We start from the raw sequence: 15,575 nt of genomic DNA, 5'->3' as shown, positions 1-15,575 counted from the left end.
TCTTCAAACTAATCAAAGACAATGATAAAGTACATTCAGTCAAATTCTTTCAATTTACATGTACATGATGCGTAAGCTTAAGGACGCTGCTGCTACACAAGCAGCATACTAACTAAACTTGTATGTGCACTTTTAGTAAATCTGGAGGATTCCACCAGGTGGCAGTGAGAGAAATCATCACGGTGAGGTAACAACATCCAGTTTCACCGTATTGCGAGTTGTGTGAAGAAAGATGCATGTGAGACCTTTAAGTGTATCTCGTCATTATGATGGGGAATATGTGATGCTTATACTGAAATAGATGAAGAAATGCACAATGAAGGTATTTATATGTCAGCATTTAAGTTTGAGGAGTTACTTCACTGCATTGAGCCATTCATCAAACATCAAAGCAAACACACTAATGATCCTGAAACAGCTGCAAGCCTGCTGTCACATACTGATAGTGAACAATGATGCGGAGATCACATACAAAAACTTTAACACAGAAGCCACCCATATTTTTTTCCCCAGTACTGCAACTCACACACACGTCACATTAATTCCTGGCGACGTGCTCAGAGGATGTGTCAAAAAAAAGGCTGGGAACACGTGGCAGCCAGGATACATGCGCGTAAGCATTCTAAGCGTGAAATATAAACTGCCCCTTAAGGGTGAATCGCATACTCAGGGACACCAGTGGAAATTAATGGGAATTGCATTCAAAACTAAAGCCAGGAAGTAGTTCCTTCCGCAAGTTGTGGGACTCTGGAAGAAACTACCAAGATATGTAGTTGAAACAGGAACCTTGACAACATTTAAGACGTATCTGGATGAGATCTTAGGACAGCTTAGCTATTAGCTAGCCAAACAAACTTGATGGATTTTAATGGTTTCCTCTCATTTGTCAAATGTCTTACGCTGGATAAAATCAGCTGGCCTTGAAATTCTCTTCTGTAGACCAGTGCACCTCAAAGTCATAAATAAACTACCCAAGACAAAGCATGACAACCTCCAGGATAAAAATCATAAATATAGATATCATGACACAAATATAAAACAAGGTTAAAGGTCATAAATACCCCCTTGAACACACCAAGTCAAATGCAATAAAGTTCTCGAATTGAGGAGTCTTATTAGTACAGTATGTTTATTTCTAGAGATTATCGTCTGTTGTGAGCTCGGCTGCAGCAAAACGATGGGTGAAGTTTAGCAGAACTTGTGTTTAGTCTGGTGCCAAGAGTTCTGCGTTGTGGTACTAATTAGCACAAACTGCAAGGGACTGTGCATCAGAAAATCCAATTAACCCCTTTATTAAGTGCATCTTTGGCTGTTTTATGTGAAAAGTTAACTTAAATGCCCTGACAAAATTTATTTTACTTTTTAACTTGGGAGCTATACAGCATTTAGGCTAAAACATATCCGATGGAGGAAGATTGCATTCTTATTACTGTTAAAGCAATTGACGCATGCAACAAGATTAGGTAAACTTTACCCCAAAGGGAAATGTCAGCGTTACTTCCACTGAGTTCAAGTGGCCTCCTCAGATACAATACAGTCACTTTAAACACAAGCTAAAACTCACTTGATGCTGTATGCTGTTAATAGTAAAATTGTATTTTTACTTACCCTGTAGTAAGCAGTTTGCAGTTACAGCCAAGAAAAAATATTAACTTTGTGTTTTCATGCAGAATGGAGATAAAATTTCAGATATAATAGGAATCTATGGTGATCATTGATCAAAAAAGACATGAAAAACGTTATGTTACTAATGTTACATAATCCACATATTAAGTCCCAGAAAAGACTCAGAAATTTTTTTATTTTTTTTTTAACAAAGGACCATATTTAATTATACATTATTTTTTGGTAAGCTTAGATGCCAAGAGTGCCACAGACCCTAATAGCAGCTCTAACCTTTATAAGGGAGGATTGCCAGGAGCCCATTTATCAACAAGGCTACTTTGTATACTTAATTAATCACAGATTAAGCCGCTCTATTGTAAAAGTTTTTCTAAGAAATATTGACCAAAGCCACTCCATTTCTGTATCATTTAGGCAGAGACCCGGTCTCTTTAATCCTGTCCTCGTTGATCAGGACCAGCAACGCAGTCAGGATACAGGTGCAGATAACTAATTCACTCAAAACTAATAAGACATTGAAAATAAATCTTCAACTCTACATTAACTCTTTCAGGGCTGATGTCAACTTTTATCAAAAGGAGGAGTTGACGATGGCAATCAACTGTAAACGGTGACAAAACCAACCGTTGTGTTTTATTTGGAGTCTCTTTGGTAGAAGGAGAGTTAGCTTCATTGGTTTTGACTGAGATTTCCTGCACTCCCATGAGTAGTAAGGCACAAACATCGGCAAAAATGGCCCTGACCCCTGGCGAGAGATCAAAGCGGATGCATAAAGCAGAATATTCCGGCGACGACGTTTTGCCTATTCTTTGTGAATTGGACTATGACTTGTTGGACTCTGATTTTGAATGTGAGTTTCTGGTTTCAGTTGATTGGTCTCCAGCTATCTGTGGTGCCGGCACAGGTTCAAGTAGCTGACACTTCTATGGCACTGCCACTTAACAATGATAAGAGGTAGAATCCAGATTGCAATGCACTGTGACAGTGACAGCTGCTACTGCCCCAGCCACGTAAAGACAGCCTGGCAGCAAGCCTACCGCACATTCATGGCAAACTGGCATCCACAGCATGCAACAACGATGTTTTATATTGTGTTATGTTACATATTTCTGTGTGAAGCCATTGCTTTTCAGAAAACTATGTTTTTTGGAAAAATTATTCAGCCCTCAAAGAGTTAAGAAAACGCAAACCACGCGGTATAACATATCCGGTGTCGTATATACAGGTGAGTGAATACCCTTCGCACCTCAAGTAACACCAAACACCAACGCCAAACAGTCACTACGCATGCCAGTGGAAGGCGGGAAGGCTATTAGCATGAATAACAATTGTGATGCCCTCCGCTTACCTCACACTCAAACATCCGGACTCAAGACTCAGAAATTTTAAAGGAAGAACAGGTAAAAAGCTGCCTGGCACAGTCATCACTGGCTTGTTTTATGGTGCGTATTGCAGAGTACCCATGGCAAGGCTGGATGCATGGGGACAAACAGCCAGTAACATTCTATTTCATACATATTTTCTCTCCACAAAGCTGGTTTTAGATTAATGTAACCACAATTTAAACTCTCAATTTAGTTATTATTTAGATGTATTAAGCAATACATTTATACTACATGGTACTTCTGTTTGGTTCTTGGTAAATGTAAACAGTAGCCTGATCTTGCAAATGACAATGAATTATTTAAGAATACATTGAACTGCATCCAATTGGCAATTTCAAATGCACATTCAGCAGGAGTTCATCTGGTTAGTCACAATCAAAGGATATGCCATATCTTTAGGAACAAGGAAGAAAACAGTGATGGTGTCAGCAAACAAGAGTTCTTTCACGAAAGTAATTATTAAATACAGACTGCAAGACTTGATCTCCTGTTTGGAATACATGAATGCCTGCTGGCACCTGCAACAAGTCTCCAGATGTGTATGAAATTCTTTTTACAGGAAAGAATAAACCAATATTACAAAGTAATACTGTGCGAGTGTTACTTTTGACACAAGGTTACTATGCTGACATGAAATCACAATAAAGAGTGCTGCGGTATTTGAAAAGAATTTCAATTAATTTCAATTGTGCCTAAACCTAACACAGGGCTTATTTATTTCATGTGGCTGAACATAAATGTTACTTGAATAGGTTCCTAGATGTCTAGAGTCTCTGCAAGTTTTCACTGCAAACAATCACTTAAGCCGATGTTAATTTATGTCTCTTATCCTTCTTGACTTCTTAATTAGTTTGGCATTTTATTTATACCCTAAGAATAGCTATGCAATAATCTTGCACCTTGAGTTTTGCTTTACTAAGGCATTTACTAGCAAGAGCCGTATCCTAAAAATTAAAGACCTGCACTTTGTCTGTTTGACATGTTTGCTATGAATGTAATATTACAGTGGATCATAAAATGTTCCCATTCTATAAACAAAGGTACAGCCAAAAGAATTACATAGGAACTGCTCAATGTGACAAGACTGAACCCCTAAGTTACCAACTACCTTACTATTTCAAAGTCAATAAAAAAATCAAAAATTAAAAACCAGCAGAAAAGAATAAAAACGCCATATGCAATAAAAATCCATTCAGCTTGGTGAATTAACTCCTGACACACCTACCTCAAAAATGTGCAACTGCACATCTAAAATACCACCAACCTTTTTAAGCCGACAGGTTCTGCACCATTTGCTCTGCTAAGCTGAAAGGAACTCACAATAATATTACTAATTACAGACAGCCTCATGAATGAAGTCAGATTGCTAGTCAAAAAAGTGCTTTTTGTTGTTATTTTAATAAACAGCAAGTATTCATTCTAGTTACGCGTACCATTAAGGCCATAAACACAAACATAAAACTATGTCCTATACATAACTGAACATAGCTTATGTATTGTAAATAACAAATTTGAACAAGCAAACATTCAAACTAGCAAAATATATGACTGTTCATCAGTAAAATTAATCATGACTTCAATGTCAAAGTGATAAGGAATCAAACTTCAAAAAATATCTGACACACACAATCTAATATATCTTGCATATAAACGTCTATGCATGAAAATGTGTGTGAGAGGTGGAGTCAGGGTAAAGGCTTCGCCTCTGAGGAAACAGAAAGCTTGCTTAGACGCTCATAACACAAGTAAGGCGAGCACGTCAGCAAAACAAAACCTCAGAAGAAAGAAAAAGTCGCTTAGCCGCCAACATCGGGAAAACGGAATCCCTTTTACTTTTCCTCCCACCGCTATTGCACAAGCGAGGTGAGCACGTCGGCAAAACGAATCCTCCTAGGAGAAAGATGACCAGAGTAGTTCCTTTCAATTACCTGACATCTCTACATTTCAATTTTTTTTCTGACGATTTCAATAGTTTCTAGGACCCTGGGCTTTTTACAGCTGGTACATAAATAAATACACATACATAAGCAGACACAAACACACTCCTCAGGCAAGTTTTCAATTATTTTTTTTTTTTTTTTTTGCTATAAAAAAATTGAGTCACAGATTAGATTTAACTTGGCTTCTTTGACACTAATCAACAAAAAAGACTTCAATATCAAAGTGAAAACAGATCTCTGCAAAGCAGTTTAAATAAAATACAAAATAATTGATCACATAACTATTCCACCTCTTTAATGTGACAACACTAAACCATCACTGGTGTATGCACTTGGCTTTATAAGTTACAGAATTAGTTCAATGGAGATCATCAGTATGGGGTTTCAATTGACTGTGGTATAAATGCACTTTATATGAAGTTCCAACCTGTGCTGAATCAAAATGGTGGCCTAATCTACACAATGAAGACAAGATAACACTCCAAGCAACTGTGTGAAAAGGCAACTGAAAAGCACACATCATAAAATGGATATGAGAAAATATCCAAGTAAGATAAAAACAAAAGTGACTACACAAGACGACGACTAAGGAGGGTGGTCACCAAGAGACCTCTAAGAACTCTGAAGGAGTTTCACGCTACCAGTGACTATGGTGATTGAGACTCGGCAGACAACAACTATTGCCCAGGTGTTTCAGAAGTCACAGCCTAATGGGAGAGTGGAAAAAAACAAAAAGCATACATTACATCTTGGCTAGGATTTTGATTCATATGGTCTCACCATTGGGCATTTTGGCCATCACACTAAATGTCACATTTGGTGTAAGCCACACACTGTACATTATTAAAAAATAATACATGTATACTCCATTCCCACTGTGAAGCACGGTGATGGCATCAGCATTTCCTGTGGAGGTGCTTCACTGCAGCAGCCACAGGAACGCTTGTGAGGGTAAAATGAATGCAGCAAAATACTGGGAAACTCCTGGAGGAAAAAATCGGATGCAGCCCGCAAGAAATCTGTGCCTTGAAAGAAGATTTGCTTAATAGCAAGACAATGACCCCAAGCATTAAGCCAAGGCTACACATTAATAGATTAGTGACAACAATGTTAATGTCCTGGAGTCATCTTAACATTAAAGTCTTTTTCAGGTTGCTTAGTGTCAACAAAGCCTAATTACATCCTCTGTAATTCAATGTTATATTAGTAATAAAATGTGAAAACATCCACGGGTGTGAGTACTTTTTATATACAAATATTCTCTTCAAACAAGAACGCTGATGTATTTGAAATGCTAAATTATACCTGAAGAAATAGGACTGTATCTCTGGACTATTTAATAGTATGTTTCTAATTCTGTTAATCCTCTGCATTTAGGAAGCAATTTTCTTTTAAATCAAAAACAAAAAACAAATGTTAACTGCTTCAGTCTTAGCTAAACTTTTCATTTTTGCATCATTTTGGGCAGTGTTATGGAGTAGTTGTTAGTACTGGTGCCTTGCAGGTCTAGACTCCATTGGTGTAGAGTTTGCACATTATCACTGCGTCCATTGATGTGCGTTCCATATCTCACAGACATGCACATTCGGTTAACGGTGGAAACTAAAATTCCCTGAATAAATGGGTGTGTGCGTTAAGTCAAAAGATACACTGATTCCTATCTAGCACCAGGCCTATAAGGTCACCAGTTGTGTGCCCATTTAAGATGGGTTGAAATCTAAGTTATCAACAGAGGTCACAGCTTTAATGTTTGCAGTGGATATGTCACTGTCATCTTCCATTTGGTATGGGATTTGTAAAAGCAGTGATATTAATGTCTGTGATGTACATCTGTTGGAATGACAAATGCAAAGCATTTTACTACTAAAAATGTTTGTGATGTGCCATCTACTGAAATGAGAGAGACACAGCAGTCAGACAGACACACAAACATTTTTCCTTTTATTAAGGTGGATTGTCATAACACGTACAGATTACAGTGACACCCTTACTTAAATGTGTAAAGCTACATGCAACACATTGCAACTCTCTCTGATTAGTTAGTAATAATACTTTCTCTAATAAAATGTCAGGATTCATTAGTTTTACACATTACACTAGCTGTGCTAGGGTTGAAATCCAAGTAATCAACATAAACCTCAGAGCTAACAGTTTGCAGTACACCATGCAATGCATTGGTCTCTGTTATATGCCATTTGGTATGGGATTCTTAAAAGCAGTGTAATGACTGTAATGCGCCATCTGTTGGAATAAGAGATGCAATGCATTTTATGACTCCAGATGTCTGTGATGCACCATCTGTTGGAATGACAGAGAAATAGCAACCAGACAGACACTTATCCATCCATTAAGGTGGGTTAGCACAAAAATACTTACGGCATACTAAATTTTGAAATATTATCGAGTCCCCTTTATCCAGTTCAGATTATGTGATAGGCTTTAGCTACCAAATCATGAAAATGATTAAGCAAGCAGTGTAACAGATGGATTTCAAGGCTCACCGCAGTTACAAATATGTGCAATAGCAGTTGCTTCTGGCATGTGTAATGTTTTTAGACTGAATTATATCTAACTCTATGGATTAGAAGTAATTTAATACAGATATTAAAGTAGATTTTCCCCATTTACAAATTTGGAGATTGGTACAAACTTACAATATTTTTAAAATAAATTACAAAATAAAATATTTTACAATAAAATACATATAAAACAAAAAAAACATTAATTTTACATAAGAATAAACAGGAGTTCATAAATAAGCTGCAATGATGCAAATAAGAAAAAGGTTTGTCATTTAATACAAATCATATAGTTACTGTGAAAACACTTCAATTAATGCTACAGTAAAAAAAAATAAGTATAATAGACTGATATTCCTGCAGCAATAATGGTTCTTGCTTTGAGCTGTATCATAATAGCCTTCGGTCCCCCCTATCCTGAACTAGATTAACCAGGTTTAAAAATGGATTAAGTGCTGGATAGATCAAAGAACAAAAATTATTATCCTTAAGTAATTCATCCAGTACAGTTAAATAAATGTCAGCTTCCACCCATGCAACTATAAAAACAGCACAAATACCAGACAGTGCATCTATGCATCATACAAAATTCAGCCACAACTAGAACGACTGGTACATTTTCAAACAAAATACACTAAAATGCCTTATTTAGCTTGCTTGCACATGGGATATTACACCTGACAAGAGAAAATTAAAATTTCTTTCTCTCTGCAACAAGCACATAAATGATGTGTCAGATTAACACTGACAGATCAATTAATCGCCCAGAAATAAACAGAAGCGTTATTAAAGATGATTGCACATGATGAAGTGCAACAATAAGCCTGGGAAAAAGACTTCCTATTTAGACTACTACTGCTGAACATGTGCATTTACTTCACAAAGGCAAATAACACAAATAAGGATAAATTGCATATATAATCAGCTAGAACATAATTAAATGACACAGCCTGCTGGTCTTTAAAGTGTGCACGTGAGGATTTGATGTATGAAGAATTTGGATTACAATAAACTAAATGTAGAAGTCTAAACAGAGGAGTACTATTGTTCATGTATACTGAATGAAAATAATAATTAATGTATGAAGAGAACAAAATTGATACTTTCAACAAAAATGAATGCAGTTGGCGTCCAACAATAAATATTTTCCAAAAAGATACCTTAGAACTACTTTTCAATGATTCAACTGTTGTATTATTTTGGCTTTAAACATCATCTATTCTTGCAATTGAACTTCTGATCAATGTTTAAAATGTATCAGCTTTTGCTTATTATCTCTCCAACAGGTCTTCAATTTGACAATTAAAAGTTTAATTAAAAATCTAATAAAAAAAAAAGTTTCTGGTATAGATAAGATTATGCTAATTGAAAACGTATTAGCAGTATTACTACCACGTGCGATTATTATTTATGTCAACGTTAAGCCCTGCCTTTTGTAAAAATGTTTACTTTGATGGATGGATGGATAGATACTTTATTAATCCCAAGGGGAAATTCACATCATCCAGCAGCAGTATACCGATACCAAAAAAAAAAAATATTAAAAAGAGTAATAAAAATGCATGTAAAAAGAGACAATACTTTGAATAATGTTAGCTAGCGTGTGTTAAAAAAGAAAAGTGTTAAAAGAAACTGTCACATTACAGTTAGTTTTATACAAGATATAAAATACTTGTTATCAGTATGTACAGTATATCTATCTTCCCCTTTTATTTAAATTTACTTTAGGAGACTTTGACCATACTATCTTTAGTCCTGTGACCTGTCACCTTCTTCAGCCAAAAGTAGCGAGTCAGTAAATACATCATGTGTATGTGACATATGGAATTTTAAAACTGGGGAAATTATGCCCCTTCGACTAAGAGATTCACACAAAAAAAAAAAACTGCAGTACATCCCTGGAAAAGACTCTTTTGTAATACATTTAAGTATAATGTAAACAGAATATTTACAAACCTACTTACTCTGTACACGGGATAGAGATATGGAACCTCTGTTACCAATTCGACATATGCCCCAAGAACATGTGTGTGCTGGTTATACAAACCTGATAAAGGCTCAATGTTTGAAATATTTTGCTAAATTTAGCTTAATCACCATGGAATAAACCTAAAACATTTTTGATGCATGAAAAAGTTAAGAGTATTCTTAAATCCTATATATGTATATATGTACAAAATAACATCTATCTATCTATCTATCAATATATCTACTGTGTTTCAATATTACATAAGTTACACTTATCCTCAATATTTTACTAGCGATTTATGAATTAATTTCCCCAAAATATTAAATTCCAAATACAGTTAGCAAAGACCTAAATGAGCCACCATAAGCCATCATTTTTGGAAAAACCATATTGTCTTCCTGGGCAGCATTTTATCTTATGAAAAATTGTGTCTAATAAAAGTAAGCTTTTCAACAACCCAAACTATCTGTTAACATTTCTTTCCTACAGATCAACCTCTCAGATACTCAAGAGCTTGTGACTGACTATTTTCTTCTCCATATTGTCACCATGCAACAATTTTCATCTATCCATTTTTGTAATCTGATTATATAGAGCAGGGTCACAGGGAAGCTGGAGCCAATCCTAGCAAGAAAAGGGTGCATGGAAGGGACCATCTCTGGCCAGGTTGCCAATCCATCACAAGATGATACTAAGGCCCATTGAGTATCGCCAGTTAACCTAACCTGTATGTCTTTGGACTGTGGCAGGAATATAATTTAGTTTCTTACCTAACGCTCTCTGTTTTTTAAACTCAGCTTTACTCTCTTGCATTTTAAATTGATTAGAGCGGATGTTATTCTCTGCCACTTTTTACCTGGGTCTAATGTGCTCTTAATCAATTCTCAACTATCAGCCTACTCCTGAGCACTTGTAATTTTCATCTTCGTAGGCTCTTTTTCCCCAGAGTGTACATCACAGTGATTAACTGTGTCTGAACAATATTCTGTAGGATTTTTTTTTACAATGATACTCAGAATTAAATGGTTATAACAGTTTATAAAATGAAAAGCAATATAGGGTTATTTGATAAGTAAAGTCTGTTTCAGTCCGACGATCTGCTGAGTTCTACTATATGGTGTCTCCTACAAGGCTGTCAAATTCATTTGATAGGGTCTCGGTGGCTACAGTTTTCACTCCCAGCAATTTATATACAGAAACCTATTTTTAGGATTCATTTTAGCCTATTCACTTGGTACCATTTTTAATCTTTAATTACATTGTGTACTCTTAAACAGCTGCATTCTGTGTCTGTTTCTTTCTACCAATTAAGAAGGAGATGCAATTAACAAGCAAACCAAATGTTAATCTGGTTCCACTTGAAACCGAGTAGTCATCATAAAGGTTTATTAAAAAAAAAAATTTGGGGGGGAAAAATAATGAAAGCTGAAAAATCTTATCTATTACACAGAATATTCCAATATTTAAAGAAAAGGCAAATCTATAGTATTAACGTTTGTGGCATATTGACAATCACCGTCAAGCCATAAAATTACATGTTTCATTAAAAGCAAGAATTGACATAGGATTTTGAATGATGAAGTATAACTCTGCATCCACTGCAGCGAACCAAGAACCTATTAAGCCCTGATCTATTGGAAGGGGGATTCAAAATTTTTAAATGATATCCAGCCTTAGTTTTACTTAAAGATTAGAAAACACTTTTGACGAGAAGGGGCCCAACCAAGCTCATCAATTCTGTCCACTTAATTCCTCCAAATAAGTTTAGTTTTTAAGGTCCCTAAAGTTCTACTGGGTAACTTATTCCATAGGCCTATGGGCACTCTGTGTATAGAAAAACTTCCTAACATTTGGGTGAAAATTTCATTTAAATTTCCAACTTTGTCTCCATGTTCTTATTTAATTACATTTTAAAGTAACCTTCTATACTAATTTTACTCACAATTTAGAATACTTCAATCACATCACCTCAAAAACCAATTCACTTTTTTTTTTGCCAAATTTCCCCCCGGGAACAAATCAAGTGTGTTAACCCAAAAAGGGTTCAACTCCTCCAGTCTCTACTCACACCTCTCAGCCCTAATCAGTCTTGTCGCCATCCTTTGGATTTATTCTAGCACTGCTGTCTTTTTTGTAATATGGAGGCCAAAACTTCATAGAGTACTACCAATTTTCAGACCTCCAATAGTATACTAAAATCTAACACGTTTACTTCCTACATGTAATACCTTACAATTACTGAAATTAAAATTTCATCTGCCACAAATCTGACAAAGCCTGCATGCGGTCCCATTTTATCCATAATGATTCAACAGATTCCAGCTTGGTAACATCTGCAAACTTAACCAGCTTGTTGCTCATATTCCTATCCAGATCTCATATATAACAGTACTGACCCTAGCACTGACCCCTGAGGTACACCCCTCTTAGCATCTCCCTACTTCTAACAAGGTTCCTTTCAGCAGAAACCCTCTGTGATCTGTATTTAACTAATTCTGTACCCATCTACACACCATACCCTAAATAAACTCCCAATTCTTTTAGTGTGATGCCAATCCTCTCATGTTATGAAATGTTTTGTAAAGAACAAGCATTATCATATACACCACTCTTATTGCATCCTTTCATTGCCTCCTCATAGAATTTCAGCAAAACAGTAAAACATGAACTCTCACGTCAGAACCTAAGATGACTGTTCCCTAAAATCTCTGTTCTTTCCATATGCTGTTCAATCTTCTCCTTATTAATTTCTTCTATTAACTTACCTGTGATACATATTAATACTGCTTGCCTACAGTTACATGGAAATTCACATAACCCTGTTTATACAATGGAATTATATTTGATATTTTTCAGTCCTTAGAAATTTGTCCAATGAGGAGTGACTTTCTAAAAATATTCATCAATGAGATATAGATATATATATATTATACACACACCCAAGCTCCTTAAACACCCAGGGATAAATGTTACCTGGTCCTGGTGATCTGTTAGTTTTAAACCAGTGAAACATTATTTTGAATTAGTTTTAGCTTACTCACTTGGTACCATTTTTAACCTTTAATTGCATCTTGTGCTCTAAAACAGCTGCATGTTGTGTCTTTGTTTCTTTCTACTAATTAACAGGCAGATGCAATTAACAACTGAACCAAATGCTAATCTGGTCCCACTTGAAACTGTGTGTAGTCATTTTAAAGGTTTAACAAAACACTTGGGGGTGTGGAGGATGCTGGAAAATCTCATCTATTACACAAAATATTCTATATATAAAGAGAAAGAAACTCTACATTATGAAAAAATGCCTCAAGTGGTATAATGAAAGCAAGCTACGAAAATGCACAATTCACTAGCAACAAAAATAGGGTTCTGATTTAGAAAGTGACTGGTGTGCCAACCTGCAGCCACTGCAGCTGACCCAGAAACTAACTGCAAACCTTAGTCTAGTGCTAAGGTGATAAAATATTAAAAGATTTTAAAATGGTACTATCCCTCAGTTTTAGCTGAACATTAGAACATAAGAAAACATTTTGACAAGAACAGGCCATTCAGCCTAACCAAAGGCCACCAAAACTATCCACAATAACATCAAGTAGAGTTTTGAAGGCCCCTAAAGCCCTACAGTCCACCACACCACTTGGTAACTTAATCCATGTGTCTATGGATCTCTGTGTAAAAAAGAACTTCTGAATATTTGTGCAAAACTTGCCTCTCAATCCACTGTATGAATTCTTTCATCATTTTTTAATACTTCAATCATGTCACCTGTTAATTTCCTTTTGCTTAAACTGGAAAAACCTCTGATCTTTCCACATAACTCATCCCCTACAGACCTGGAATCAGCCTGCTCAGGTTTCTCTGGATTCTTTTTTTTTTTTTTGTCTTTTTAGTACCCTGGAGACCAAAATTGCATATGGTACTCCAAGTGCAGCTTCACAAGTGTGTTATATAGCTTAAGCACAACCTCCTTTGAGTTTTACTCTCTACATTGTACTACAAAACCTAACATTCTGTTAGCCTTCTTAATGGCTTCTGAACACTGTCTGGAAGTAGACAGTGAGGAATCTACTATAAGATACAAAGCTTAAAAATCTCCTCTATTACACAGGATATACAAATATTTAAAGAAAAGGAAAATCTACAGCATTAACAATGTCTCATGTGACAGAATGACAACACTATCAAGTAATACAAATTACATGTTTCATTAACAACAATTCCCTTCTGATTTAGAAAAGTGTCTGGAGTGGAAGCCTGCTGCTCACCAAAGCAGTTAATTTCAAATCCTTTTTGGCAGATAAAATATTGAAGATTTTAAAATGGTACCCTCCTGAACAGGTTATCAAAAAATTATTTGATTCAGTGTTCGCGCATTGAAGTTCACACTTAGGGGTTCTTGTTTGTTTTATTATTGCCATGGGCACCCCTCCCAAGTAATATTTGATTTAAACGCAGGTAAATAAAAAAACAAGCAGAAGGATTTAATGTTCCAGTGAACACACCAGTGTGCACTTGTCAAGTCTTACAAACAGAAGTGACTGTCAACAGCAACTTTCACTAAAGAGGTTGATCATTAACCAACTGGCCTACCTTTCCAGTCTTGTGGTCGAACCAAACAAGGGCATGGTTCCGGGACAGCACTTTACAGTCAAACGTGGCGTTGTTCTGCGCCGGGCGACAGCGGGCCACCGATCGCCCGATCTTGACAGGCTCGTCCAGGTACACATGGCGCTCCTGGAAGGGATGCGAGTTGGGCCGGCAGGTGAAGACCGCCAAAGCGGAAGGCATTGATGACAGCCGGGGCACGTCACTAGCAGCACAGGGGAAAGAACAGGTTTCAGGAGGCACTGCGGCCGGCTGACTTGCAGATTTCTTGCTAAATGCGGAATGACGACAGTATATTTAGCTGTAAGCCACATAGAAGGGTTGCACTAGGAGCGGACAGCTTGTTGGATATCTGTTCCACCTTCCCGTCCGTCCGCCAAAAGGCCCATTATTGATCACGCCGGATCGAAGCAGCAGCACAAGCGGCAACCTTCGGCGGGAGCAGCAACCTCTCTTTCAGATTTCCTCTGAAGCACATAAAGTGTGAAGGCAAGTAGCCGATCATTTAAAGGTCCTGGCGAAAGAATAAGCACCGGTTTTAACACACCTTACAGATATGTCATTGCGGCTTCACCTGCGAATCAGGTGAGAATAACAATCCACCCGGACCAGCCCCCTCGGCCGGCCTAGCGAGTGTAACACGGAGAGCCACTTTTACCCGTTCATTTTCCGGAGCACCTACAAGGCCAACTCGAAGAGGTTAATAATCCAAAATGCTGGTCTCGTTTGATCTTGCTGTGGTGAATCCGCCTTCAGTTATCAGAACACCAGTCCCAACAGCGAGCACCCCACAGGCTGCACCTACAATCAAGAAGAGCGCAGCATTCCGTTTTCACTTAGAAACACGTTCACCTGGCGTGCGATGCCAAACTTTAAATATCCCCAAGAAAATGTCCCAATCCAGGCCTCAGAACAAGGCGGCGTCTGAAACCCACTTCTCACGGGACACGAGGAAAGGAAAGGTACAGGCAACGGTGTTAACTTTCCAACGCGAAAATCAAAACAGCGCCCCTCCTTTAAGAAGCAGACACGGAAATTTCATGCCGGACCCTCCACGCAGCTTCGCGTGTTCCATATATAGATAAAATATTTCTAGAGGGGTAGCCGCTAAGCCATTTGTTTCCCCTGCTTGTCTTTAATAACTGAGTGTTGACTACCGCACAGAAAATTAACGTCTCCTCTCGCAGGGCTGAAGGCAAATCCACGCAAGTTGTCCCCCTCCTCTCGTAATGACCGCCATATTGAATAGCAGACACACACACTCACAGAGGCAACAGCGCCTCGAGCAAACTGAGTTTGCGCAACCCCCTGCGCGCACACCGCCCAGGCGACGTCCCACAAAGGGGCGGGGTAAACTGAATGATGGACACGCTTTTAGTCAATCACACGTAGCGTGCTTGGAAAGCAAGCCAATTAAAACCGGGGAGTGGCACATTTTTCTTTTCTGATGTCAGGAATCGGTGAGAAGTGAGCAGAAGAGCGACCTGTGGGGAAAGAGAGAGAGAGAGAGAGAGTGACAGAGAGGCAGGCATACGGG

General features: G+C 37.5%; 1 protein-coding gene across 8 annotated transcripts in view; it reads right to left on the bottom strand.

Moving 5' to 3' along the window:
- slmapa (sarcolemma associated protein a) overlaps positions 1-15,301 on the bottom strand; it is a 132,971-nt gene extending 117,670 nt beyond the window's left edge. For 4 of the 8 annotated variants that reach the window (XM_039770810.1, XM_039770807.1, XM_039770812.1 and 1 more), the window contains exon 1: positions 14,024-15,298. In XM_039770810.1, coding sequence (XP_039626744.1) covers positions 14,024-14,221 — 198 coding nt within the window. In that variant the 5' untranslated portion in view covers positions 14,222-15,298. Of the gene's footprint in view, positions 1-14,023 lie in introns of all 8 variants that reach the window. The other 4 variants (XM_039770805.1, XM_039770803.1, XM_039770806.1 and 1 more) reach the window with 2 other exon arrangements.
- Positions 15,302-15,575: the final 274 nt, after the last annotated feature.

Source organism: Polypterus senegalus, chromosome 12, assembly GCF_016835505.1.
Source record: "Polypterus senegalus isolate Bchr_013 chromosome 12, ASM1683550v1, whole genome shotgun sequence".
Classification (NCBI taxonomy): domain Eukaryota; kingdom Metazoa; phylum Chordata; class Cladistia; order Polypteriformes; family Polypteridae; genus Polypterus; species Polypterus senegalus.
Note: the sequence above shows the minus strand (reverse complement) of the source record. Positions and strands in the feature narration are given on the sequence as shown.